Source organism: Trypanosoma brucei, chromosome 9 (genome assembly GCF_000002445.2).
Source record: "Trypanosoma brucei brucei TREU927 chromosome 9, whole genome shotgun sequence".
In the NCBI taxonomy this organism is placed as follows: Eukaryota; Euglenozoa; class Kinetoplastea; order Trypanosomatida; family Trypanosomatidae; genus Trypanosoma; species Trypanosoma brucei.
The window spans coordinates 2756951-2781614 of NC_007282.1; the positions used below are offsets into that span (position 1 = coordinate 2756951).

The 24664-nt window shown below is 39.9% G+C and overlaps 1 protein-coding gene and 10 pseudogenes across 1 annotated transcript, besides 9 other annotated features; all 11 read right to left on the reverse strand.

Annotated features, from left to right (window-relative positions):
• Window positions 1–31: 31 nt before the first annotated feature.
• On the reverse strand, window positions 32–328 carry Tb09.v2.0340 (annotated as a pseudogene).
• Window positions 329–507: 179 nt separating this feature from the next.
• On the reverse strand, window positions 508–1449 carry Tb09.244.1010 (annotated as a pseudogene).
• A 1332-nt stretch (window positions 1450–2781) lies between these two features.
• On the reverse strand, window positions 2782–4224 carry Tb09.244.1000 (variant surface glycoprotein; the record flags this gene model as incomplete). Its single annotated transcript, XM_822661.1, has 1 exon — window positions 2782–4224. One exon carries the CDS (start codon window positions 4222–4224, stop codon window positions 2782–2784), a length of 1443 nt encoding a protein of 480 aa, XP_827754.1.
• Window positions 4225–5801: 1577 nt separating this feature from the next.
• Window positions 5802–5828: a microsatellite.
• Window positions 5829–5831: 3 nt separating this feature from the next.
• Window positions 5832–5852: a sequence feature (AT_rich).
• A 200-nt stretch (window positions 5853–6052) lies between these two features.
• Tb09.244.0990 lies at window positions 6053–7621 on the reverse strand (annotated as a pseudogene).
• Window positions 7622–8923: 1302 nt separating this feature from the next.
• Window positions 8924–9010: a microsatellite.
• A 241-nt stretch (window positions 9011–9251) lies between these two features.
• Window positions 9252–10757, reverse strand: Tb09.244.0980 (annotated as a pseudogene).
• Window positions 10758–11716: 959 nt separating this feature from the next.
• Window positions 11717–11793: a microsatellite.
• Window positions 11794–11906: 113 nt separating this feature from the next.
• Window positions 11907–11968: a sequence feature (AT_rich).
• Window positions 11969–11987: 19 nt separating this feature from the next.
• Tb09.244.0970 lies at window positions 11988–13486 on the reverse strand (annotated as a pseudogene).
• A 2146-nt stretch (window positions 13487–15632) lies between these two features.
• Window positions 15633–15657: a sequence feature (AT_rich).
• A 68-nt stretch (window positions 15658–15725) lies between these two features.
• Window positions 15726–15760: a sequence feature (AT_rich).
• A 29-nt stretch (window positions 15761–15789) lies between these two features.
• Tb09.244.0960 lies at window positions 15790–17332 on the reverse strand (annotated as a pseudogene).
• A 377-nt stretch (window positions 17333–17709) lies between these two features.
• Tb09.244.0940 lies at window positions 17710–18518 on the reverse strand (annotated as a pseudogene).
• Window positions 18519–19770: 1252 nt separating this feature from the next.
• On the reverse strand, window positions 19771–19911 carry Tb09.v2.0350 (annotated as a pseudogene).
• A 283-nt stretch (window positions 19912–20194) lies between these two features.
• Window positions 20195–20215: a microsatellite.
• A 509-nt stretch (window positions 20216–20724) lies between these two features.
• Tb09.244.0930 lies at window positions 20725–22369 on the reverse strand (annotated as a pseudogene).
• A 300-nt stretch (window positions 22370–22669) lies between these two features.
• Window positions 22670–22694: a microsatellite.
• Window positions 22695–22888: 194 nt separating this feature from the next.
• On the reverse strand, window positions 22889–24389 carry Tb09.244.0920 (annotated as a pseudogene).
• Between the last annotated feature and the right edge of the window lie 275 nt (window positions 24390–24664).

Below are 24664 nucleotides of genomic sequence, written 5' to 3' on the forward strand. Positions count from 1 at the left end.
TATCGTCACTGCAACCGCTTTTGTGCTAACTCGTCCGCTGAGCCCTGGCCTGGTTAGTACTGTGGGCGTTTTCTCTCTGTTGTCTTCGCAAATTGGCCCGCCATACTGCCGGACTCATTGATGTATTAAGTTTCTGAATTTCCATGTGATCGCTAGCTGCTTTTGTGGTGTCGTCTGTTGCCTTTGGTAGTCTATTCGGCAGCTGTATTAAGTCACACAGCTCCCGGTAAAGATATGCGTGTTCACCTTCTGCTACCGCTGCTTCGAGCCTGTGCAGCATAGTTAGAATTGATAGGCATGAGACTAGGAAACGGCTTGTTGCTAGCATTTCTGAACCTCTTTACTTTAAGTGGCTACGTTTCGCTCCTGAATAGAACGATATTGTGTGATGCATCTATTGGCTCATTGCAATTGCTGTGTCCGCGGCAGCACATACATTTAGTGTACTTGGTAGCGAGCCACCCTTGGGTCTGTACTATAGGGTTCTTCAAAAACTCACAATTATAGAGCCTTAACAAAATCCCCTCCTTTAATCGCATCACAACAAATACTTCCACATTTAACCACCCATTCCTTTCCATCTATTGAATACATTTTAATTTTCACCAAATTTCTCGTATTAAATTTCTTCCTTTTAACTATTTACATTATGTAAGGGTTTTCACAATTAATTTCGCTTTCTCTTTCCATGCAATTGGCTGTACAGGAAAATGGATGAATGGAACCTTTCCAACTTCACTATTAGTCAGAATCAAAAAGTATCTCTCCTCATAATCTAATCCAATCATTCCTCTCTTCAAAACAAATCTCTCTCCAACAGCTTCTTCCTGAATGGCACTCCATATTAGCAGAGGCTTTGAAATACTTTGATCCGACCACCACTCCTCATTTTTTTTACAATAACTCTTGAAATGCATATTCAAACATTTTAACTGCCCATACTCTTGCTATTAAAGGTCAACCACTAATATAAGGTTTTCTACTAGGAGGAGATTTCAGTAAATGAGGTAATTTATTATCCTCCCCTTTTCTGTAACCGACATGAAAAAACCAAAAACATCTCTGCACATGCTCCTTGTGATCTGAATTCATAACCAAATCCAACTGAGGCGCATAACACTCTGATGTTGTCATGAATATAATAGGGGAAATATGCTTCTCTTTTACTATATCTTCTCCACTAAACTTCTCTTCATTTTCAGCAGTATTTTGTATAAAATATTCCACACCATTCTCATACTTATTTCCATCACTAACTATAACATCAGATCCGTCTAAATGGATTACAATATCCTCATCACTTGCATTATGTTTTTTCAAAAATTCCATAACTCATCTAGGTCTCTTAACATGGCTATACAGACCTCCTATCGTAATTACAATAATTTCAACATTTCTTAATTAGCCACTCAATATGAGTCAACACCATCCTTGAGTTCCATGAGTTTGAACGACAACGACAAACACTCTTACTTTGCTAGAATTATTTTGTGTTATATTTGTTGTTGTGTTTTATTGAAAATCTATTTCGCTTAAACAAAGTGAATGTTATAACAACAATAGATCCCATAAGATAATAAACTTCATCTCCGTAACTCACCTACAAATTTGATTGTTTTATAAACAAAGCTTAGAAACATTAAGGAAACAAGTCAAATGCGCCACTAAGGTCTTTAGTTAAGGAAAAGATTTCATATAGATAATGCCTTGATGTTTATATATTGGAACTGTGAAGTGTGTATACTTAGTGTAAATAGCTTATCTTTGGGCACACAAATCTGATACTTTCTTAATAAAATAACTTTTGCTATACCTATAATCACACACTAACTGTATTTCACTGTAGTTTGCATTTACATATTTTGCGTATGCATTTTTATTACAATTGCAGTAGCGATTCGTATTGTTTCTCTCAAATATACTACGAAGTTTGCTACCCTTACGTGATAAATACTATAACCACACTGTTTTATTATGAGAATTCAATTAGTATGGCTTCATAAATTAACAATTCTGTTGTTTATACCTCTATCCCTGAAATAGCATGTATTTGCGATTTTCAAACATAGGGATAAATTTCATTAAGTATTATTTTCTTTCTTAGCATATTACAGCGCACCCTATTGTTTCACTCTATATTTATGTTTTTTTATCTTTTTCTTTTCTGTCTCTATTGATACTGATAACGTAGCTATCAAATTTGGTTTGCATTCTCTACCCTGTTTCTACCTAATTTTCACCTCCATCATCTCCCTGTGTATAATGTTTCCCTTTGTCATGTTTGTGCCTAAAACTACGCATATTCTATGTCATTCTCTCTCCCCTTGCCTCTCATTCACTCTCGTTGGACACTTAATATTGTTTTAAAAGATTCTAATTTGGCATTATATTTAGTCTTCACCGAATTATTATTACAATATTAGTATATAGACATTCAAAATGCCCTCCTATAATTATCACTCTAAAATTATAATTGCTACTAATGTTACTATTTGACCACTAAAATTGTTCCTCTTTTTAATAATGTAAACAAAACAAAGAACGTAAACAAGAAAGTAAAAATTTCTTACCATAGGAACTGCACTAATTTACACTCATAGTTCACCATCTTGCATATTTGAATAACATTTTCATAATTTTCACATTCTAAAAAAAATACTAATTTTAACATTTTGCAGAGATTTGCATATTGTCATCAAAAAACAATAAAATATATCAATTATCTCATATTTTGGAAATTTTATTGGATTTCATAAAATGTAAGGAAAGAACCTTAACATTCTAAAATTCTACAAAACCCACAAAAGAAGAAACAATCAGGGCGATTTTTTTGTTTACTAGAATGGAGGAATCTTTGCATTCTGTTCCTTCCCATTTGCAACCATCTTTGCACACGGCTTCACTTTTATTATCTTTGCATTTTTCTGTTGTTGTTTCAGGTCCTCCAGTTTGTGCTTGTGTTACAGAAACACTCTTCTTTTTTGCTTTTTCTGTATCTAATTTGCACTTTTTATTTTCATCAGTTTCTGTTTTGTTAAAACTGCATGCAGCTGTTGCATTGCAGTCTGCTTCGATTTTAATTTCGTTGCAGCCGCCTTCTGTTGTGATTGGGTTACATTCTGTTGGTGGTGGTGGTGGAGTTATTTCCTGTGTTAGTTGCGCTCTTTTTGTGGTCTCAGTGCTTTTTCCTGATGCCGTAACTGCGTCCCCTCTAAGCTTTTTGATTGCCTTGTGAGCTGCTTTCAGCGTCGGTACGGATATTTCTACAGTTTGTTCCGTGTCGCCAAGTCCGAGTTTGGCTTCCGTTGTAGTTATAGCTTTAAAAGTCGGGTTGGGGTCGGCGCTTCCGAGTGTTGTTAATTGACCGAGTGCCGCCGTCGCTGCGTCTAAGCTTGCGGTACATGTTGGCTTTAGAGCCTTGACTTTGGTTATCGGGTTATTTGTTTCGAGTGGATGGCCGGTGGACCAGCTAGTCGCCGCTGGTACTGAACCTGTCAGTTTTAGCAAGCCGGCCATAAGATAGATCGTTGGTGCGGTGCCCCCCCCGGCGCCCATTACTCCGTTTGTGCCGTCAGTTGCTGAGAGTCGGCAGCTTTTGGTGGCGTCGACGCCTTTGCTGCCATCGCCTCCTGTGCCGAAGTTTGTTAGAGCGTGCTGGGCGCCGGTTAAGGTTGCGACCGCCTCCTTCTTGAAGGTTCGTCTCACGGCGTCTCTGTCCTTGCAGTCGGGGATATCGTTGATGGCTGCTCTGCCGCCTGCTCCGTCGTTGCTCATGCAATAGTTCGAGCCGCCGTTGTTCGCGGCAAAAAACAGGTGCGTGGTTTCTAGTATCGCACCGGCAACAAAGGCTCCTTCATTTCCGGCGTCTATCGCTGCTGCCAAGTGTGTTCGCACAGCTGCCTTTGCTTCGTCTACTGTGGTCCTAGTATGCATCAGAAGGTTTATATTGTCGTCGTTCCTCGCCAGTGTCCCTGATTTCATTAACTTTTTTATGTCGTGGAGTATCGTTTCAACTTCAAAAAGGTGGCTTGTTAGTGTTTTGGTTATTGTTTCGGCGTAACTACCGTATTTCATCAGCTCGTTGGCAATCTTGCAGCTGTCATCAAATCCCTTGGCTTTTAAGGCTTCTTGTGTGCCCATGGTTGGTGCTGACGTCGAAATTAGACTCAGGATTGCCAGCAACATCTGGTACAGGACAGGTCTACGTTTGGATGTTTGAGTCATTTGAAGTGACTGTTAGAGATCGAACGTGCGGTGTCGTCCTTTACAAAGTGCTGTGCTGTTCCTATCAATTGTGTGAACATGGAAACTAAAAAGGGTTGGTTTTGTTTTGCCAAGAGTTTCTTTGGCAGTTCATATTCAACACGGTTATAGCTTTTTTCGGGTTGTGACAGTGTAACTCCTATACAGATAGTCTTTGTGGTTTGTTTTAGCTTGGAACCGCTGTCTTGCGAGCTCTGAAGATTGTTAATATTGGGAGTTAAAAGGAACAGAGGAAACTTCGGCTTCTTTTGTACCGCAGGTCATGTTGGAGGCTATCGTCTCTGTCACTCCGTGTTCTAAGGCAGCTTCTAGCATTTGGTGATGGTGCCTTTAGCCTTTCTTGAATGTTTTTGGAGGAGCTTTTTATTGTGACAATGGGTCTGGTTAAGGCGGTTAGTTCTCCGTGGCTGCTGTCCGGCTCATATGGATATAAGGGCTTTCTGTGCTTTTTAAAAACTTTACACTGCTATTACAGTGTGGCATTTTCTAGGAGAATATCCTTATAATTGATTTATACGCGGTAGCATTTTCTTCTCAACCACAAACAGGTCTTTTACGTCCTTTCGAAAGTATGTGCCTATTCCACCTACTGTGCTCACTATCATTATCCTGCTGCAAGTATTCCGATTTGCTCCGACTTGGTTGAAGTTCCTGAGAAGATTTAGAAAACCACGTTATCTTACCACCACTTTTTCTCATTTCTGCTAAACTATGCCGTCCTATCTCAAAGTCTATTCTGGCTATCTACCTTTGCCAATCCAGATATTCATTTTTTAAAATTCAGCAGACATTTCTATACATGAAAATTCTGTGCTTATGATCTGTTATTGGTTCTATTAGGTAGAAAACCGTAGTTTCAGGTTGGTAAAGTAACAAGGTAGCAGTAATGTGTGCTCCGCGAGTGATTTATTGTAGTCTTTCCTTTATATTTTGTAACAATTTGTATAGAAATTTCCTTATACTGTACAATATGGTTCCGAAAATGCTATCGCCGTTGCAGACGTTTAAAAAATACTCAGCGTAAGCTGCGTCTTAGAGACCACTCTACTGTTAACTACTCGCTCCTTTAAGAAGTTTTAGTGTCTGCGTACTTTATAAATAAGGAAACTGTAGAGTATCAACATTATTCCTCTTCACTTTATAGAGATCCTCCATTTAAACATATGCACCTCTTGTTCTGTTCACGCTGTTTTTCACTTCCTTTATAGCCAATAGAGTCCATTTTCTGTACAGCTCCGAGCAAAAAATCAGCTAAATTAGTTACTGTTTGTTCAATGTCTCCCTCCATGATCGCTGTCTCTATATTTTTTCATATGAAAATTCCTTTGTTGTTTTCTCATTTTAAAATGCTTATAATCCACCCCCTTGCATATTCTTCTATAATGATATTACAGTTCTCTCATATTCATCATTTCACACTCAATTAACTTCATTTCACCGCTTTCATTGCTGTAAGTGCTTCGTTTTCGCCAATCATTTAGCCTCTACCACAACTCTTTTTACAATATTCGTATATACACAGTCACAACACTCTCCTCTTATTATTATTACTATTATTACTATTAACCTAAATAATATTATTAAAATTAGGAAAACAAACCAAGTAAAAACAGCTTTTTTCAAATACACTATCACTCTACCACTTGCCACACACATGTCACTATCATACAAATTTTCAAAAAATTTAACAATCTAAAACGTTTTGACAAAAAGTGTTAAAATATATTAAACTCTCTTACAATAAAAAAATATCATATAATAAAAAACATTCCTCAAAATACAAAAATGCTACCAAACTCGTAAAAGCAGCAGCCATACTCAGAACAAACTTCTTATTTTATAGAAAACTATTGCTTCCGCACTTCTCCATATTCTAGTCGTCTCCGCCATCTTTTCCTTTTCTCCATCCACAAACAGAGGTTTGGCAAGCAGTATTGCGTTTTTCACAAGTTGATTTATCCTCATGTTGCTTACAGTTTGTGTTTTCTCCCTCTGCAGATCCCTCTACTTCTTCTGTTGTGTTTGTCTCTCCTTCTCCATCTTTAGGTTTGCATTCCTTTTTAGTGCCATCACATGTGCAGCTGTCTTGTGGGCACTCTTTCTGGTTTCTATTGTATTTTTCACATGCTTTCTTCTCTTCTACTGTTGGTTCTTTGTTTCCTTTTGGAGTTAGTGCCGGCATTGTTGGTACATCCTCGATATTTATTGATTCGTACAATTGCCATGCGCTGAGTTTGAGGTGTTGTAGTTCTGTAGCGGTTTTTTCCTGTTTTGCTTCCTTTTGAGCTCGTGCTAAAAGTTTGCTTGCCGCATGTTCGATGCTTTTGTAACATTTGATTTCGTTTCTGGGCTCGCTTGGTCACTCCAACATTTCTTTTGTGTAGTCTACGCATGCTACTTTTGCTTGGCTTGGGAATTTGCCAGTGGTATGCGGATTTCCTAAGACAACAGTGCCGGGGTCGGCTTGCTTACCGCTCTTAAGCGCCGCTCTAAATGCTGCTACCGCTGCCGTGATTTCGTGCGCCGTGAGTTTTCCCGTAAACGGCTGGCATTTGGGTTCCAGTGTGTCCCACGCTGTTTTTGGTACGAAACTTCCTCCCCAGGCCTGGCTGTGGGTAGCCACTGTGTGCCCGCAGAGCTTGACGTCGGTGGTGGTGCTATCTGTGGCGCGCAGGCAGATCAGGTCATCTATGAGGGATTTGTCGGCTGCTGGGATTGCGCAGTTGGCTTCCCTGCTCCCGCTGTGTATTATTGCTGCTGCTTCGCTGCCGTCTTTTGCGGAAGCTCCTGTACCGTATATGGCGGCATCCAGGTCCGCTCTGATATCAGGTGCTCCGTCAGCCAAACTTGGCTTAATGTTCTTTTCGTAATCGTTGTAGATCGATTTGGCGTTGTCAGCTATTAGTGCAAGTTGTTTTTGGATCCGCCTGCCTGTGACAGTTTCCTGTGGCCCTCTTTTGAGTTTGAGTTTCTCATTAGTTTTAGAACCCGCTATGAATGCCGCTTTGGTGGCCTGCCATTTGGAGTAGAGTGTTTTGCAGTTCTCCTTGTCGTGTGCCATTATCTTGGAGCATGTCGATTCTGCTTTCTCTGCCTGTGCGTCTTTGACCTCGTCATCGAATTCATTGTACCATGAAGTTACACTGGCTGACATGTTTAGCTGTTCTATTTCGCTGACATCGGCGGTACTGAGCTCCGCTACATTTAACCTTGTTAGATCGCTGCGCGCTAATGAAATAAGTGAACACATCACGTGGAATTCCTTCCCGTTTGGCATGTCGCCTTGAGCAGCTCTTGCATATTTTACCAATTCCGGTAAAAGCAGCAAAACAAAAGCTAATATAACGTGTGAATTCATCTGGTAGTCTGCTTTGCCTATAGAGTTAAAAGTGTAGTCAAAACGAAGTTACTGACACATCTGGATAGTTATTAGGTGCGTTTGGTTTTTATTTTTGGCGGTCTAATTGAATTTTGTTTCTGATTTTAATTTAGATGTAGTCTGCCACTTCCGCTATTCTGATCTATATCGTTCTATTCCTATATATAAAACAATTAAAATTTATGGTTTCTTTGAGTCAGTCTATTTCAGTCCAGCTTCTGCTTGCTAAATGCATCGTCTACAATGATATAACGCCAATTGTTTTGCAGCACGCATGATTGTATGTATTTTACACTGTAACCCCAGCTGATCGTCGGTTTCTTTAGTCTATCACACGGTAACTGCGTAACCTCGTGCACTCTTTTTTCTTTTGAACATTCTTGTTATTCTTCAACACCGCGTCAGCGTGTATTTTTATGCTAATTAGCCACTCTTGAAACAGTCATAGTGTCTGACCGGTAAAACAATAGGTAGTGGTGGTGTATCATTACAAACTTTTGACACTTTACATGAATATTCTTTAACGACTAATTCTCGCACCATTTTAAGAAGTTTTCGCACCTTTACCCTTCTTCTTCTTGCCAAAGAAATTCATTAGTAGTCTTGGTTTTATACTTATTCTCCCAATAATATAACATTTGTTTCTACAAGGTTTGACCATTACTACTATATTTTATGGGAAAAAGGCTCCCACACTACCTCATAATTATCTAATTCCTTCTTTCTGCTGTTGGTGTTCCTATTTATTTAAAGCTGGATATTAGAATTCACCATTAAATTAAAAACCACGTTTGCTACTGTTGTTTCTTCAATGGCTTATATATCCATTTTTAGTAAAATACGTGGCGTTATCGGTTACTGTTTCATGTGCTTTTTTGTTACGAAGTCTTGTAGTTTATCGTTTTATGCCATATTTAATTATCTTCTTTTCCTTTTTCCCTCTCTAAACGCTTCGGCAGATGACTTAGAAATTTGATTTGGCTACTAAAGAGGACTCTTTCTATTCCTCATTGTCCCCCATCATGGCCATGCGCATGATGATGACCATTTTCATGTTTGTGATTGAAACTAGGAATCTTCAAAATTTCTTCCCTTTATGTTTCTCTTTCTGCTTTCCATTTTATAATGTAACGAGTGCTTGATGTTTTATTTAATTAAACACCCATTTACTTACTTCAATTTCACCATCGTCGTTGCCTTCAGTTTTTCCATTTGTATACTTATTCAGCTATCAAAAATGTTTAATATAATATTCGTATATACACACTCACTACACTCTCCTATTATTATTATTATTACTGCTCTTATTATAATATTAGTACAAACACGTTCACAACTGCCTCCTATTATTATAATCTTTATTATCATAACTCTAAGCCTAGCCACTATCCGTAAATAGGTCAAAATAACAAAATTAAAATGTTACTCACTTTGTTACACCTTATCACCATAATAAGCGGCATACACAGGACACAGTAATATACATTTTACTAAAATTTCATATTTTAAAAAATTTCACTAATTTTCACACTTTTATTAAAGGTGTTAAATATATCAAATTTAGAAAACTTCATTAATTTCATAAAGTCGAGGGGAAATCTTAAAAGTTTTATAGAATCAAAAATGCTAGCAAAAGAGGAGCTTTATTGATAACAAAAGAATTACTTACTGTGGTGTTTGTAGCTTTTCCATCTGTCCCTGTTGCTGCTGTGGTCGCTTTAACTTTGCACTCCCCATCTTTGTATTCACACCCATCCTTGTTGTTGCATTTAGTTTCGTCTTTTTCTCCCTTGCACTCTTCTGATTTTTTGTTATACACTGTTTCTGATATGTTCTTCATTTTCTCTGCCGTTTACAGTTTCCGCTTGATTCTTATTCCTTCCATTTGGCTGAGAGCTAAGTTTGCTGCTTGTGCTGTTGTCATGCTTGTAATCTTCTTTTTTTCCTGCTTGACTCTGTCTCTTGTCGGTGTTGTGTCTGCAGCAAAATCTTCTTCAAAACTCGCTTTAAATGCGTTGGCGTCGTGCCCGAATTTGCTCGAAATCCACTCTGATATTTTTTGACCCTCCGCTCCGCTTTGTGGGTCATCTGCGCTGTCGAATTTGGGGAGACAGTTGCGTATCGTGCGGCGCACTATTGGGTTATCCTTTAGAGCTGGGCCACTTAGGGTGGGCATCGTTTCTGGCGCAACGTCGGCCTTTAGTGCTTCGCAGAGTTTCTGGGCGAGTGTTTTGGGGTGATTGGCTGCGTCCTGTGGAGATGCGGCGTCATTGGCACACGCTCCACGCTTCTCGTTCGATGCGAAGAATTGAATTTGAGTCTGAGCCGGTTTTCCGACCCAGTTTCCGTGCGTGAACGCGACTTTGCCGTCGCTGGCATGCCATGTGCAGGCGTTAAGCACTGTGCCTTGGCTACCGCTGCTACCGCCGCTGAAGCCTGAACCGTGGGCTGGGACCAACTTTTTGGTTGGGACGTATTCGTGGAGTTTTGCTGCGTCCGTTACTTTCAGCTTGTACAGTTTCGTTGCATCTGGGTTTCTGCCTTTACATTCTGGTGTTGCCTCTGGTGCTGTTGGCTTGCAAATCTGTTTACCGGCCGCTTTCGTTTCAAGGTTTATAGTAACTGTGTGGCTTGCTTTAGTGTGACTGGCGTCCGTTTTCGCCCCTACTACTGTTGTCGCCACCGCTATTGCCGCTTGGGCTATACCGATCTGAATATCTATCCTTTGCTGCGCTGCCCGCATAGCGGTCGTTGCTACCGCGAGCTTACCTTCGTTTCTCTCGAGGCTGTTCCCTGCGAGAGCCACCAGCGCCAGGATGCTGCAGATGTATTCGGCCACCATAGCTTTCGCTGCTGCCAGCCTGTATTTGCGCGCCAAAGTTTTTGAGTCAGCGACTGCTGGGCTCAGCGACCCGAGTCGGCCTTCAAGCTGTTTCCTAAGTTCTTTTAGGTAGTCGACCTCAGTGCAGGGGTCCGTTATCCCTTTTTCCGCGGCGGGGTCGTTTGTTTCAGCCGCCGACGTAGCCGTATATTTAGATAAAAGAAGCGCTATGGTTAGTGTCATTGCTTTTTTCAATATCGTGTGGCAGCAGCTTGGTTTACGGTCAAGAATCATATTGTATATTTCTTCTACTGCTCTCTAACTTGCTTCCAAAAGCTGCATATGTTTTGTTACAGGGTTTTGTGTAAATCACAATTTTTGTTAAATTTTTCTGACGGCTCTTAGTTTGATATATAAGAAAATTGGGTTTATACAGTTTATTAAAAATTTTGATGCTAACTCCACTTTGGCTTCCAGTGTACTGATCAGCATTTATATAAGTAAAAAAAAAACTAACGTAAAACTCGAAAAGTAGTGAATTATTCTATTTTAAAGTTGCATTTGATTGTGGCTTGTTGTATTCATTCGCCGTCATTTGTTGCTTATATTGTCGCATTGCACGCTCGTTTCAGGATTTTTGTGATTTTGTAAACGATTATTTAGCCTGTTTTAGGGGTAAGTATTGACACGAAAGTCTGTCACAACTATTGATGTGTATTTTATATTCATGCTTTTGATTTAATTGTGAGTGTGCGCACTTTTTTGGCACTTTTTCCTTTTCCACTGTTTGTTTCGCTTGTAGTCTGGTGTTTGTTGTTCTTTTCAAATACTTGGAATTAGAATACGCCATAAAGTCAAAAACTAGAGTCTTCACCATCATCTCTGCGGTGCCATCTATTCGAATTTAAGATAAATACCAGCTGACACAATTCCCCCTTCCTCCTCCTGATATATTACCTTCTCTTTCATATTTTTTCTCCGCCTCTGCAGGTAATGTAGAGAAAACATTTTTCCTGCGCACGGGATTTTGTCTCCACCTTTTTGTTTTCCCCATCATATCCCTGTGTATGATACTGCCTATCAACATGTCTGTATACAAAGCTGCTCATTTTTCATTTCCATTTCTTTTAGTCTTCACTAATTCCCATTGCACCATTTCCATTGTTTAGAGAACTTCTATTTCAACTGTGCATTTACTGTACACTACTCCTATTATAATAGTATTAGTATACACACACACTCACAACACTTCTATCATTATCATTATCATCATCATCATCATTATTATTATTATTATCAATATTGCTTATTATTATTACCATTATAGTCAAAAACTTAAGTAGTATAGATTAAACAAAAAATGAACTAAAGTAGCAAATTAGAATAGCACTTTTTTCATGCCCTATCACCATGCTATATTACACATTCAGGTGGCTGTCATACTTTTTTTACTAAATTATTTAAAAATAAAAAACTTTCATTAATTTTATAAATTTCATAAAATTGAGTAACATCCTTAATATACTAAAATACTAAAATGATGTCTAACTCACTAAAGCAGTAGCTATAAGAGTGTATTTCTTACTTAAAAGAAAACTGGAATCTTTGCACTTTCTATCCTCTCATGTGGATCCATCTTTGCAATCTTTTTGTTCCTTTCCTGTGCAAGCAAAAATTGTCCCTGCTTTTTCATCATCCCCATCTTTCTCGTCTCATTTATCATCTTTTGTAAAAACAAGTTTGCCCATCCGGTTTTCCGCCATCAAAATCACAACCCTTTTCGCCCGCGCACTTTACGCTACTGTTGTGCTTCTTGCAGTTTCCACATGCTTTCCCTGTGGGTCCTGTTGCTTTCTTCATCTTCTTGTTTTCCTTTTCGAGTGCTAGAAAAGCTCGTTCATTAACTGCAGTATAGTAAACCAAAACCCTTTCCAGTGTGTCTACATCCCCTAGGGCTTTTATCCGTTGTTGTTCGTTGGTGTCATCTTTTGAGCCTTTAACATCCTTTTCCTCGAAAGCGGACCACATGGCTTCCAACTTGTTGTTATTGTCAAAAAATAGGTGGTTTTGCGGTTGTAGCTTCACTTTTGAGTTGTGATGCTTTTTTTGGTTCGTGGCAGCTATGTTTTCTTGGATTAAAATGATTATTGAAGGCTGTTCGGCAAGTTCTTTTAGCAGATCTTTTCCTTTTTTCTTCCTTTGGGTTGTCGTATCTGGCGTATATCGAGACTGACTTTGTGTGCACGTTTGAATATGCCGAGTGCGCCTTAGCTGCCCGCTTGCTTAAGTTTTGTTAAGTCGGGTGTGTTCGGTTGATCGTCTGCTGCCACCGTGATGGTGCCGTAACCCATTGTGAAAGTGTCACCGCCCCCCATCTTGATGCCTGGGTTGTTTGTAACCACCACTGTTGTCGTGAACATTCCGCACTGCGACGCCTGTCCTTGTCCGTTGCTGCCGGTTACTGCTGGGTTTTTTTGGAAATCCTCTCTGTTGATGGCGTCCGGATCCATTTCGTCGGTGTTTTGCAGTGTGTCTAGTTCCAGTGCTTTGCAGCCTGCATAATCTATCTCGACTTCGCCATTGCCGCCGTTCTTGTCTACTTTGCTGTTTAGGCAGTAGTTGCTGCTGCCGCCAGCGCTTGCTATCGTCATTATTGGTATCGTTAAAGCAGCTTCTATATCTGGAGTAATCGAAGTTTCCCTCAGCGCCGTGTCGATGGCCGAGTTGGCAGTGCCTATCGCCTCTCCGCTGAGTTTGGCTGCCTGAGCCGCCAGTACTTCCGCAGCATCGTAGTACTCTGATGTTGGGTAAGCCGCTGCATACACTTGGAGTTGCAACTTTATCATGTTTAGGGTTTTGAGGGACTCTATAAGGTTTCCCAGCTTGTTTTTAGCTTGTCCCTGCGTCGTCCTCAGCTGTGTTTTCAGCTGTAATTGAGCTTTCCAGATGTTTGCTTTCATTTCAAGATGTGCTGCGTCCACTGATCCGATGATTAAGAGCGCCGTTAGTATCTTTAATTTCATGTGTTCGCTTAACATAGCTTGCTTTCTACGTTCACTATAGCACTTTTGTATTCGCCGGCATTCTGCTAAGATATTTTTTATCGAGAAGATACAGGGTTATTAAATCGGTGGTGACATCTATCTTTCTAAGCTTCTGAACGGTCCTTTTTTTCACAGTTTAATTTGCGTGTAAATACTACAAAAGAGAGTTTTTTGTGGGCATACGCCACATCGCATGTCGAAATAATACGACTTTAATAGTTGCATGTGGTTGCTTGTTCCGTGCAGTTGCTTTTATTGTACTTGCCGCTTGCTTGTTACACGTTTCCGCCCTCGAACACAAATAAGTTCATAAACCACTGATTTTCTCATTTATATCCATGTACTGCATCTATTTTTGGCCTATAACTGTTTTTGAGATACGATAAGTATAACGCTGCTTCGTGAAAATTACGAGTTAAACCATATTTGAAATTCATAAGTTACTTGTCATCACATCCCTAAGCACAAGCTCTGCTATTAGGTGGAGGGGCGGTTGTCAATCACTTGTACGTAAAAACAGCCGGTTTGCACCCCGGTTTTTGTGGTGATTGCCCCTTTTGTCAAGTCTTTGTGCAATTACAGCCGTTCATGTTGCTGCTGCATTGAATTCAAACATTTCGGTCTCTCCTACGTATTTTATCATCCAGTGCAGAACTTATCTATATCCGAGTTTCTCCTGACACCATACCCTAATTCCTTTTTTATACAGCGGGTAGCCTTTAATTGCACTCTAACTGCTTCTTTAAGCTTGATGTTTTATAAATTTCTTCTCTTGCCACCAAAAGTTATATAAAGCTGTAAGCATCCAATATTACACTTAGAAATGGCCTTGCTACACTTGTATACGTTTTTAAAAATAGATAAAATGGCGCTCATGTAACTAACCTCTATCCTAACGTACTAATCCTGTTATTCAACCTGTATTTTCACAACGATTCACGTTTTCATTCTAAAAATAACAGAATGTTTTCTTGTACTTAATAACTCTGCCAATTTAACCAAACGTGCACATCACTAATGCTCGACGTTTCTACACTTTGTGACAAAGCAACAGCCCTTTTATTTCTTCATTTATTTTTACATATAATTTAGCTTACTGTGAGTTTCTCTAACATAAGCGAGTCTTTGAGCATTTTCTAAAAGCCTGCCTTCATGCAAAACCCATTTATTTTGCTTCCACTTACTCATCTGGTTGTTTATACAGCAGAAACAACTCTTTTATAAATTGCAACTCTTTGAATGCTCTTAATGTTTTTCCGATTTACCAGTATAGAATTAGTGCTGTTTCACTGCTTATTTTCTTCACTTAATAACGCTCATCTATGTGTTTATATATTCGCTATTTAAAGCAGTTTCCGAGGGTATTTTTTTCTATGCTATCCACAGTAATCTATTAGAGGATTTGTTTTAAAATCCCCAGCAGATAATATTATATTGTTTCACACAAATGTTGACCATTGTTACTATACCTGATAAAAAAACTAAGTTTATGTTACCTCATACTTTCTCAATTCCTTCTCACAACTGTTTGTATATCTTTGTAGCTTTATATTAAAACCTACTGTAAGATTAAAATCTATCCCTTTGATCATTTCAGAGGTAGGATACATCCATTTTTGAGTGAATAGTGGTGCACAATCCCATCCAGACGTATCACCATCCTTGGTGCATCGCTGCTGCAACTGCCGTTGTTTCTTCCTTTTTCACTTCTCTGTCGTTTTCTGATGTCTGTTCTCCTGATAGCGCACTTACTCCATTATGCCTATATACCGGACTCTATCTCTCTTCAGTATTCCCTCCATCATCTTCCTGTGTATGATGATGTTCATCGCTACAATTGTGTTTAAAACTGCGCATATTACATCTCCTTTATCTCCAAATTACTCCCCTTGCACCCTTTCCATTGTTGTAAGTACTCCCATTTATCCGTCCATTTGGTATTCGCTACCACTATTTTTATAATAATATTAGTAGATAGACACTAACTACTCACTCCTATTCTTATTATTATTTTGATAACCAATAACTAATATTCAAAAAAACAATAAACGAAGTTAGCCAAATTAAGGTGGCACTTACTTTTTCCTCCCTATTACTACTTTACAACCATAGGTCACTTTCATAGAATAATTATATATTTTTAAAAATTTCACTAATTTGTGTATTTTGCAAAAGCTCTACAACAGCGTTATAAATTATCGAGTTATCTCAAAATAGCAATTTTTATAATTTTTTATAAATTTTCATAAATTTCACACTTTTGATCATATGTTCTTAAAATTCTAAAATGCTACTAAACTCATAAAAGCAGCAGCCATTAGAGAAAAGTTCTTATTGACGAGAAAACTGGAATCTTTGCGCTTTTTTCTATCCCATTTGGAGTTGCTGTCCTTGTCGCAAGCATTTTTGTCGGTTCTGTGTTTTGAGCATTTCTCCTCTTGCTCCTGCTGTTCCCCCGCTGTCTTTCCTGTTCCTGCTAATGGGGCTTCTGTGTCTGCTTTAATTTCATCCGGTGTGCAGGGGCCATCTTTATCGCGGTTTCCTTCCCATTTGCATTTGTCTGTATTTTCGCATGCCGTCTTGTTGTCTTTGTGCTTCTCACATTCCTGTTGTTTCTCTTCAATTGTCTTATCATTGTTTGCTTCTTTGTTGTTTGTAATGGCGCTTATGGGTACGACTTTTCGCCTCTATACTGATTCCGCTTGGTTTCTCAGTTTTTTTAGGTTGGCGTCTGTAGTCGCTGCATGTCTTTGCAGTTTCTGAAATTGCCATACGGCGTTTGCCGCCTGTGCTAGCTCATTATACCATGGTATTTTGCTGTAGCCTTTGTTCTCGCCAATGAGCAGGTCTTTGTAATTGACACAGTTGTCGGTGTCAGAGGTTGTACAAGTTGTGGCAGACCTTTTACCGACGCCTACAACCGCTTTGGTGGTTTCAAGGTTGCGTATCCTGCTAGCTACTCGGCCGAGCGCCGCTGTAATTGCAACGTCAAGTAGTATGGCTACGCCGTGGTGTGGACATCCCCCTGTTATCTTTTAAAATTCGTTGTTTGGTATGTTTCCGTTGGCATTGTTGCCGTGCGCCGCACCGGCTGCACACGCGTCTTCGGTTTTATCAGAGCAAAGGCAAAGAATGTCTGTTGCCAGGGCTTTGCCATTTTCTTTCTGTGCACACTTCGCCGTTTTTGTCGCCGCTCCGCCGGTTATATCTTTGCACTTTTGCTGCCGTCGTCGTATTTGTGAGTTGCGTCCGAGCCACACATTGCGTTCTTGAGGTGGTCTTTAATTTTCTGCGCTAATTGTGCTGAATTTTGCCCGTTTTAACTTTCTCGAGTCTTGATTAATTCCTTGGCTTTTGCCACTGTGTGGGTTATGAGTTCCTTTGCTTTGAGAAAAAGGTTTTTGTCTGCGGGTTTTGGGTGCTGCTTGCCCCAGTCATTGTCCGTAGTATGTTTCTTTATATGAGCCATTTGCTCTTTCCATTTTCTCCAGTCGTCTACACACTCCAGTTTGTTTTCGTCAGCTTTTAGCGTTTTTTTATCTGCTCCCACTATCCTGCCGGGCCGGCCTTGTCAAAGAGGTTCTGCCATGAGTCATCTGCCACGTTAATATTCATTCGCAGAATCTCTTGTAAGTCATCAGGGGTGACTTCGATGCTGAAAGTTTGCTCCAGGCCTTCCTTGGCCACTATCCAAGCTTCGCATAGAGCCAGGTAGTCCGCCGTGACATCGCCGACTGCTGCTGTAGCGCTCTGCGTTAGCATGTGGCTCGCTAAAACAAATAGTAGGAATTTTATTAAAACCGATATTGCGCTTTTTGGTTTCATCTGTTTTGTCTGGCAAAAAAAATACTAAAGCTTGAAAAGGGTTGACTTGCATAAAATATTTTGTAGTTCTGTGTGGGAATATTTGGGGGATTTTTCTTTTCTGTTTCCAGGTGTCATGGGCACTGAGTGAGACGGAACGCTTGCGGCTACTAAGATTACAGCCCGGTACCGAGGTGCCGCACTGTCGCCTCCACTTTAAAAAATGTTTGTTATTTGGTACTATGTGCTGTCACAAAGTGGGGTAAAAATTCACTGCGTGGCTCTGTGGTTAGTTTTCACCTTGTAGTCAGGGGTATAGTTCTGTTCTGTGTTTTAGACGCTTTCCGCCTGTAAACTGCGATGTAGTATAGTGCATGCGGCTTGCCTGACCATTCTCGTTACACTTTCTTAGCTTTAAATAACTCCCTTTCTTTGAAAGAGTCACCACAAATATCTCCATAATTAAAATTCCATTTTTCTCCACTCATAGCATAAGTTCAAATCTTTCTTGAATCATTCGTCATAAACCGCCTTGTTTCCAACTCTTTCTACTAAGTAAAATTTTTTACAATCAATTTTTCTTTCTCCCATGCAAGTGGCTGAAAAACAAAAATAAATAAATGCAGTCTTTCCAAACTCTCCACTAGTTGGAATAGAAAATAATGTCTCCTCATAATTCCATCCAATTATTCCTCTTCTCAAAGAAAATTTCTGTACAACAGCTTCTTTTTGAGTTGCACTTCACATTGGTAAAAGCGATGAAAACTTTGCTCTAATTTCCATTATTCTCTTCCTCTCAAAAATTCTCCAAATACATATTCAAATATCTTAAATTCCCAAACTCTGGCTATTAAGCCACCACTAAGATAAGATTTTTCACTAGGAGGTGATTTCAGCAACTGAGGTAATTTTTTATCCTCTTCTTTTTCTTAACCTACATTAAAAAACCACTTACATATCTCCATGCTTTTTTACAATATCCTCATCACTTGCATTATGTTTTTATAAAAATTCTATAACATCTAGGTTTTCTGACATGACTATACAAACCTCCAATCTAAATTGTAATAATTTCAACATGGCTCCGTTTGGCACTCAGTATGAGTCTACACCATCCTTGAGTTACATAAGTTTGAACGACAACGACAAACACTCTTACTTTGCTAGAATCATTTTGTGTTATATTAGTAATGTTATTTATTTTTTCAAAATATCAAGTGATTTTGTGCTTTAGTACTCTAAATGTAATATCCATGGTAGTGGTAAAATTCTCAAGACACCAAACGTCATTCTAAAATATACTTTTTAAATCTTAAAGTGTTAAAAGAAGAATTAGAAACTTTAGGAAAAGAAGTTAGTTGCACCACTAAGGTGAACAGTTAAGGAAACCATGTTTACATATGTAAATAATGCGTTAACATTGTTCTGATATAATTGTTAAAGGGTATATCCTCACCATCTGTAGCTTATCCTTGAGCACGGATCTCTGGGCTTTGTTTTTTTAAAGTTAGTTTCTATCCGTAGTTGGTTCTGCGCTCCACATGCATGCTACTGTTACTTTTTCACATTTCCCCATTCTGCGTAGTTATGGGAACTACAGTAGTTAGTTGTACTGATTATTTCAGATACGCTAGGAGTCTTACCAGTTGCCTTTGGTAACTATCTCGGTAGCCGCTTTTAGCACGAGACTCTCCTCACCATAGCTTTATTACATACATATTCTCTTGTGCAATCGTTATCTATGCGATGGCATCTATCCACTTATGTGTATAAGGTGCTGCACAATCTTTTTCTAGTTTTTCTCTAGAGTACTGCTCTGCACCAAGATGTTTCATTCCGCATTCCGCATTCCGCATTTCCATTTCCATTTCTTCTTTTTCATCCTCTATTGCTGCTTCTGCAGATAAGAGAGCGAGCTTATCTGAGCTATACATTGAACTCTGTGCCTTTCTTAATGTCCTTTCCATTAACATCACATGTGTGATAATACACATCGCCGCGTTTATGCCGCAACTGCATGTATTTAGCCACTATTTTCCTTAGTCTCTTACCCTCCCTCTCACTCATTCACTTATTTCCATTGCAGTCTTGTCATTTTCTTAAATGCTTTTATTTTCTCTTTTCGTTCGGTTTTCACCATAACTCTCAATATAATATTAGTATATTCGCACTCGCAATACAATCATATCGATATCATCATTATTAGTATCAGTACTGTTATAACCCTACCTATTATTTTAAAAAATAAACTAAACTAAATTAGAATAACACACATTTTTTACACACTATTATCCTACTACTTTGCACCCATATGCCACGTTCAAACACATGTTACTAAAAGTCGCACATATCAATCATAAAGTTTTGAAATACATCAACGTTTAGAAAATATTAGCAAACTATTACAAAAGTAATTTTCTTAGAAAACAACATATTTATAAATAAAAATACCTAAAATTTTACAAATCCACAAAAGCAGCAGCCATCACAGCAAATTTTTTATTTACAAGAAAACTGGAATCCTTGCACTTGCTATCTTCCCATTTACAGTTGTTGTCCTTTTCAAAAGCTTGTCGATTAGTGCCATGTCTGGTACACCTATCTTTTTTCTAATCTTTACCTCCTTCTTTTGCTGCTTCTTTTGCTGTTGCGTTTTTCCACCCAATGTGCACTTTTTATCCTCGTTTCCTTTGGGATTTAAAATGCGGCCATGACAGTTGTGCGGCTTTAGACGTCTGCTGGCAGGGGCAGATCTGGAAGTCGTTCCTTAACTGCTGATCGTAATAATCTCCTAGTTTCGAATAGCTCTCTTTTTAGATTATTTATACTTTAAAAGCAATTCGTTTCGCGCAGCTACACTGCCACGCGCCAGCGTTAAAAACGTATATATATATATATATATATTTTAATCCGGGCGCAACCCGAAATGCAAACCGGAAATTCACAAAAGATTAAAAAGTGGTATTGTAACAATGTGGAAATAAAATAAATAGGTGAAAAATAAGAAGACGAAGTTGCCTACTCTCTGAAGAAGCGCCAACCATAATTAAAAAAAGCCGCTGCATCGCAAAGAAAAAATGGCAAGTTATAAAAAATTCAAAAAAGGTAAATTAAAACCCTAACCCTAAGCCTAAGTTTAAGCCTACCTGACCTCCCTAACTAACCCCCTAACTAACCTAACTAACCTACCTAACTACCCCTCCCCACTCCTACCCCCACTTCCACAAAAAAAACGGGAAAGAAGGAAAAAAAAATTTTTAAGTTTCCAGAAAAAATTTCTAGACAATCAGACAGTCAACTTACAAAACACAGAACAAAGAAATCTCGGCTGGTTTTAGGTGTTAAAATATATCAGAAAGTTTTCAAGTAGCAAAAAATTTTAGCAAAAATTTTTTAAAAAAGAGGGGTAAAAATTAAAAAAGCAAGGCCACAAAAGCAGCAGAAACCATGCTAAGGGCGAATTGTTTGTTTAGGAGAAAACTGGAAGAGCGGCACCTAAACTCGTCTTTGTCCTTGTCAGCTTCGCCACCTTTTTTCCAGGCACAAACAGGTTTGTCTTTTCCTTCATTCATTTTTTTACAGCCGCTTTCGTCATTGAAATGCTGTGCACATCCAGTTTGTGTTTTCTCCCTCTGCAGATCCCTCTCCTGCTCCTGTTCCTGCTGTGTTTGTCTGTCCTTCTCCATCTTTAGCTGTGCACTTTCCTTTGGTGTCACTCTCTCCTGTCCATTCGCAAGGTTCATTACATTCTTCTTTCTTGATTTTTTCTGAGCATTTGGGATTCGTTCTGATTGTTTCTTCAAAAGTCTTCCGGCAGTTGGCGGTCCCCTGATACTTTGCATACATTACCGCTTCCGCTGGTCCTGTTGATGCTTTTTTGGCGAGAGCAGCTAGTGTCTCGGAGGTTTCTTTTCCTGCTATTTTGTAACGTTCTGTCTGCTCTGCGGCTGCTTTTAGAAAAACGACTTCAACTGAGTCTGTCGATTCGCCTAGAAAGTCCCTGACTGCTTTGGCCTTGTCAGATACAGCTTTGTCTGGGTCGTATTTGTCTGGGTTTAAAGCTATAACGATTTCCTGCATCGTTAGGTCATTTGCCAAGTCACTCACCTTTTCTGCGCTTACTGTCTTTTGTTTTTTTGCCTTCTCTGCATTTCCGCGGCACAGCTGTGCCGCCATCAGGTCTGCTGTTACTGTGAGTTTTGTGTCCTTTCCGTCTATGGTTTCACATGTACGATCGCCGCTGGCTTTGGTGTACTTTGCTGCTTTATTATTCGGCGAGCTTGGCTCCGCCGGTTTCATTGTGTGTATTCCCACTGCGCCGTTTTCTGATCCCTTTGCTACGTTGGTACCGCACGCGTTGTTGTTTTGTTGAGTGCTCAGCTCTGCGCTAACTGTTCCTTTACAAACTGCTTTGACTGTTAAGTGTGGTCTTTTGAACAGATCGTCGTGAACTAATGTTAGAGTTTCATATGTGTCTAAGTGAGTAGCGGCATGATCGAGCTCCTGCGTGTTCGCGTTTTCTGTATCGCATGCGTTTTGCGGCTTTTCTGCCCCGTCAAATCGAACTGAGCACGCTCCTGTTGAGCCTGCAGTGAAAAAGTCGTTGCCTGCCCCTGAGCTTGCTTGCGTTGTCGCCCGGGGCTCCGTAAACAAGTCGACCTGCGTTAGCATTGCCAGCTGTCCGCGGCGCTTGTCTATTATTTCCGGTGTCTTTTGCCATTCTTCTGTTTTGCTCGTAAGCTCAGAAACTTGGGTCTGTAGGCGAGCCGTTGTTAGTGCTGCTAAGGCTGTAAGTTTTTTTTGTGTGGATCCCGTTGGTGTCTTGGCTTTTACCAATTCTATTAACGCCACGTCATTGGCTAATTCTGCCGCCGCTTTCTGAGTTTCTGCTATCCGCTGCGAAAACCTTGTCCGAATTGCTTTTAAAAATCTTGTCTCTGAGCATGGCATCGTTATCTTAGCAAGCAATGGAGTGTGTGTCGTGGCTTGTGCCTCTTTTTCTAGCGACACCGCCAGTAGAGCTAGTACAAATTGCAAACCGCTTCCTGAAATAGACATAGACCGTATTGACAACGTATAAGCCGGCACTGTTTGTGTAATTCGCTATCTTTGCTGCGGTATTTAGGGGTTTATTGTCGAAAGCAATTTTGTTTGGATGCTGAAAGATGGTTATTAGTTCCAATGCCCATCGACTGGCAGATAACTGTTGTTTTAAGTACCTAGGCCAGGTGGTTGTTGCCACAGACCTCATTTGGTAAGTCATTACTTGCTCGAATACTTTTTGTGCTTATTTTTTCAGTTTTTCCTTGTTCGTCACCACAACTATCATAATCTTAGTATATGCACACTCACAACACTTTACTATTATTATCATTATTATTATCAGTATAACCCTAACAAATGTCTGCAAAACAAAAAATGGACCAAATTAGAGCAACACTAATTTTTCATACCATATCACCCGCTCACCTTACTATAATGCACCCATAGGACACTCACATACAAATGTTTCAAATTCTCAAAATCTGCACATTTTCATAATTTTCATAAAGTGGAGCGAACATCTTTTAAACATTTAAAATACAATGTTACCAAACTCACAAAAGCAGCCATCAGAGCAAATTTCTTCTTGACGAGAAAACTGGAATCTTTGCAGTCTGTTTCTTCCCATTTGCAGTTTGCAGTGCATTCTTTCTCTCCTTTACCTACGCAAGTAGAAGTAGTTTTCCCATCATTTCCCTCTTTCTCTTTTTCTTCTTTTCGTTCATTTAGTTTTGGAAAGTATTTTGGGGTACTGTCTTTATCAAACTCACAGCCTGCCTTTCTAAAAGGTTCATCAGCGGTGTGACTTTTGCATACTTCTGCCGTTTTCGTTGACTTTGTTTCAGTTTTATTTTGTAATTTCCGCTTGATGTCAGTGATTTCGTTGTTAATCCTCAATTTATAATGGTAAAGAATGGCGGTGAGCTCTGTTAACGAGCTGATTGCTCCCAGATTTTTTTTAGGTCAAGCCGGCCACACCCTCCCTGTATTCTATCTTCGTTAATTATGCCTTCCAGTTCCGTTATTTTGTCTTTGTCTTTGCCTCCTAGTTCATTTGTTATCGCCGCTTTGACGTCGCTTGCCGATTTTTATGTCTTCCAGTAGCAGTACTCTTTTGACTATATCTGCCAGCTTCGCCCATTTTTCTGTCGATTCTGTGTCGTTTTTAAAATCTGCAGCCTCGTCGGTTACAACTCCAGTTATTGCTTGATGAGCTTCTTGCCAAGCTGCAGCGGCGTTCGCTCCTTTATTTTTTAGATCGTCGGCTGCCGTTAGGTCGATTTCGCCTGCACTGTCCAGTATCTTCATATACCCGCCCATTGTGTAGACGGCATTTGCCTCGCTGCTAGTGTGCGTAAATCCGTCTCCGTGGTGGGCTGCTAGTAGGTTGTACTGCTGTGCTCCGCTGCTCTCCTGATGGGCGTGACTTTTGCCGTTGTTGTGGATCAGCTTCTCGAAGCCTGCAGCCGTTACGTAGGTTCTTGCGCTTTTTTTGGTTTCTGTCAGCGGTGTGATGTCCAAGAGACAGTCAGTTTCGTGCAGTTTGGCGCCGTTGTTCGGCCTTGTTTGTTGTGCTGTCTGCCTGTAGAAGGCACGCGTTGTTGTTCAACTTTGTCTGCTCTAGCATTTTGAGAAAGTCATCTATTCGTCCTTTGAGATAGCCAGATTCCTGGGCTCCTCTGATGTTAGATGCCAATCCCGTAGTCGCATAGGCGTCTGCGGTTACGCCAGCTTTCGCACTAGGATATTTTGCATAAAGGAACGCTTGCCTAGACCTTTGTGTCCCCAAGTTTTTAGTTGAATACGCTTGTGCTCGCAGTTGTTGGATTGTCAGAGTTTTAGCAAAGCTTAGAGCTGAGGAACCGTGGGCAAGAACATCACCACCCACTAAACCTAGTTCTTCGCTGAGTCCGCAAATCGGCTGCCAGACGGTGTTTTTGAGGCCGCGGGATGCTACTGCATCGCTGACTTCGAAGCTCCAGTGAGCTGCCGCCATCAGAGCGAAAACTCGCGTGGTTTCCTTTGGGTATTGCATGCTTTGGGTAGTCTCTTGACGGAAGTCTAATGCTGGAAAAAGCTCGTGAGTTGGTGGATGGTAATTATTACTCCCCAAAGAGGGTGTGTTTTGTTACGTCATGCTGATGCTTAGTTATTCTTAAAGCTAACGAAGGCAAAACCGTTGATTCTCGTGATTGTTTGTGAAGAACCGCAGTTTTGTATAGGAACCACGATTTTTGTCTACCGCTTTCGTGTGGCTCCGCCATTTGAATACCTACACGCCTGATAAACAACTGAAGTCATAGAAGTTTA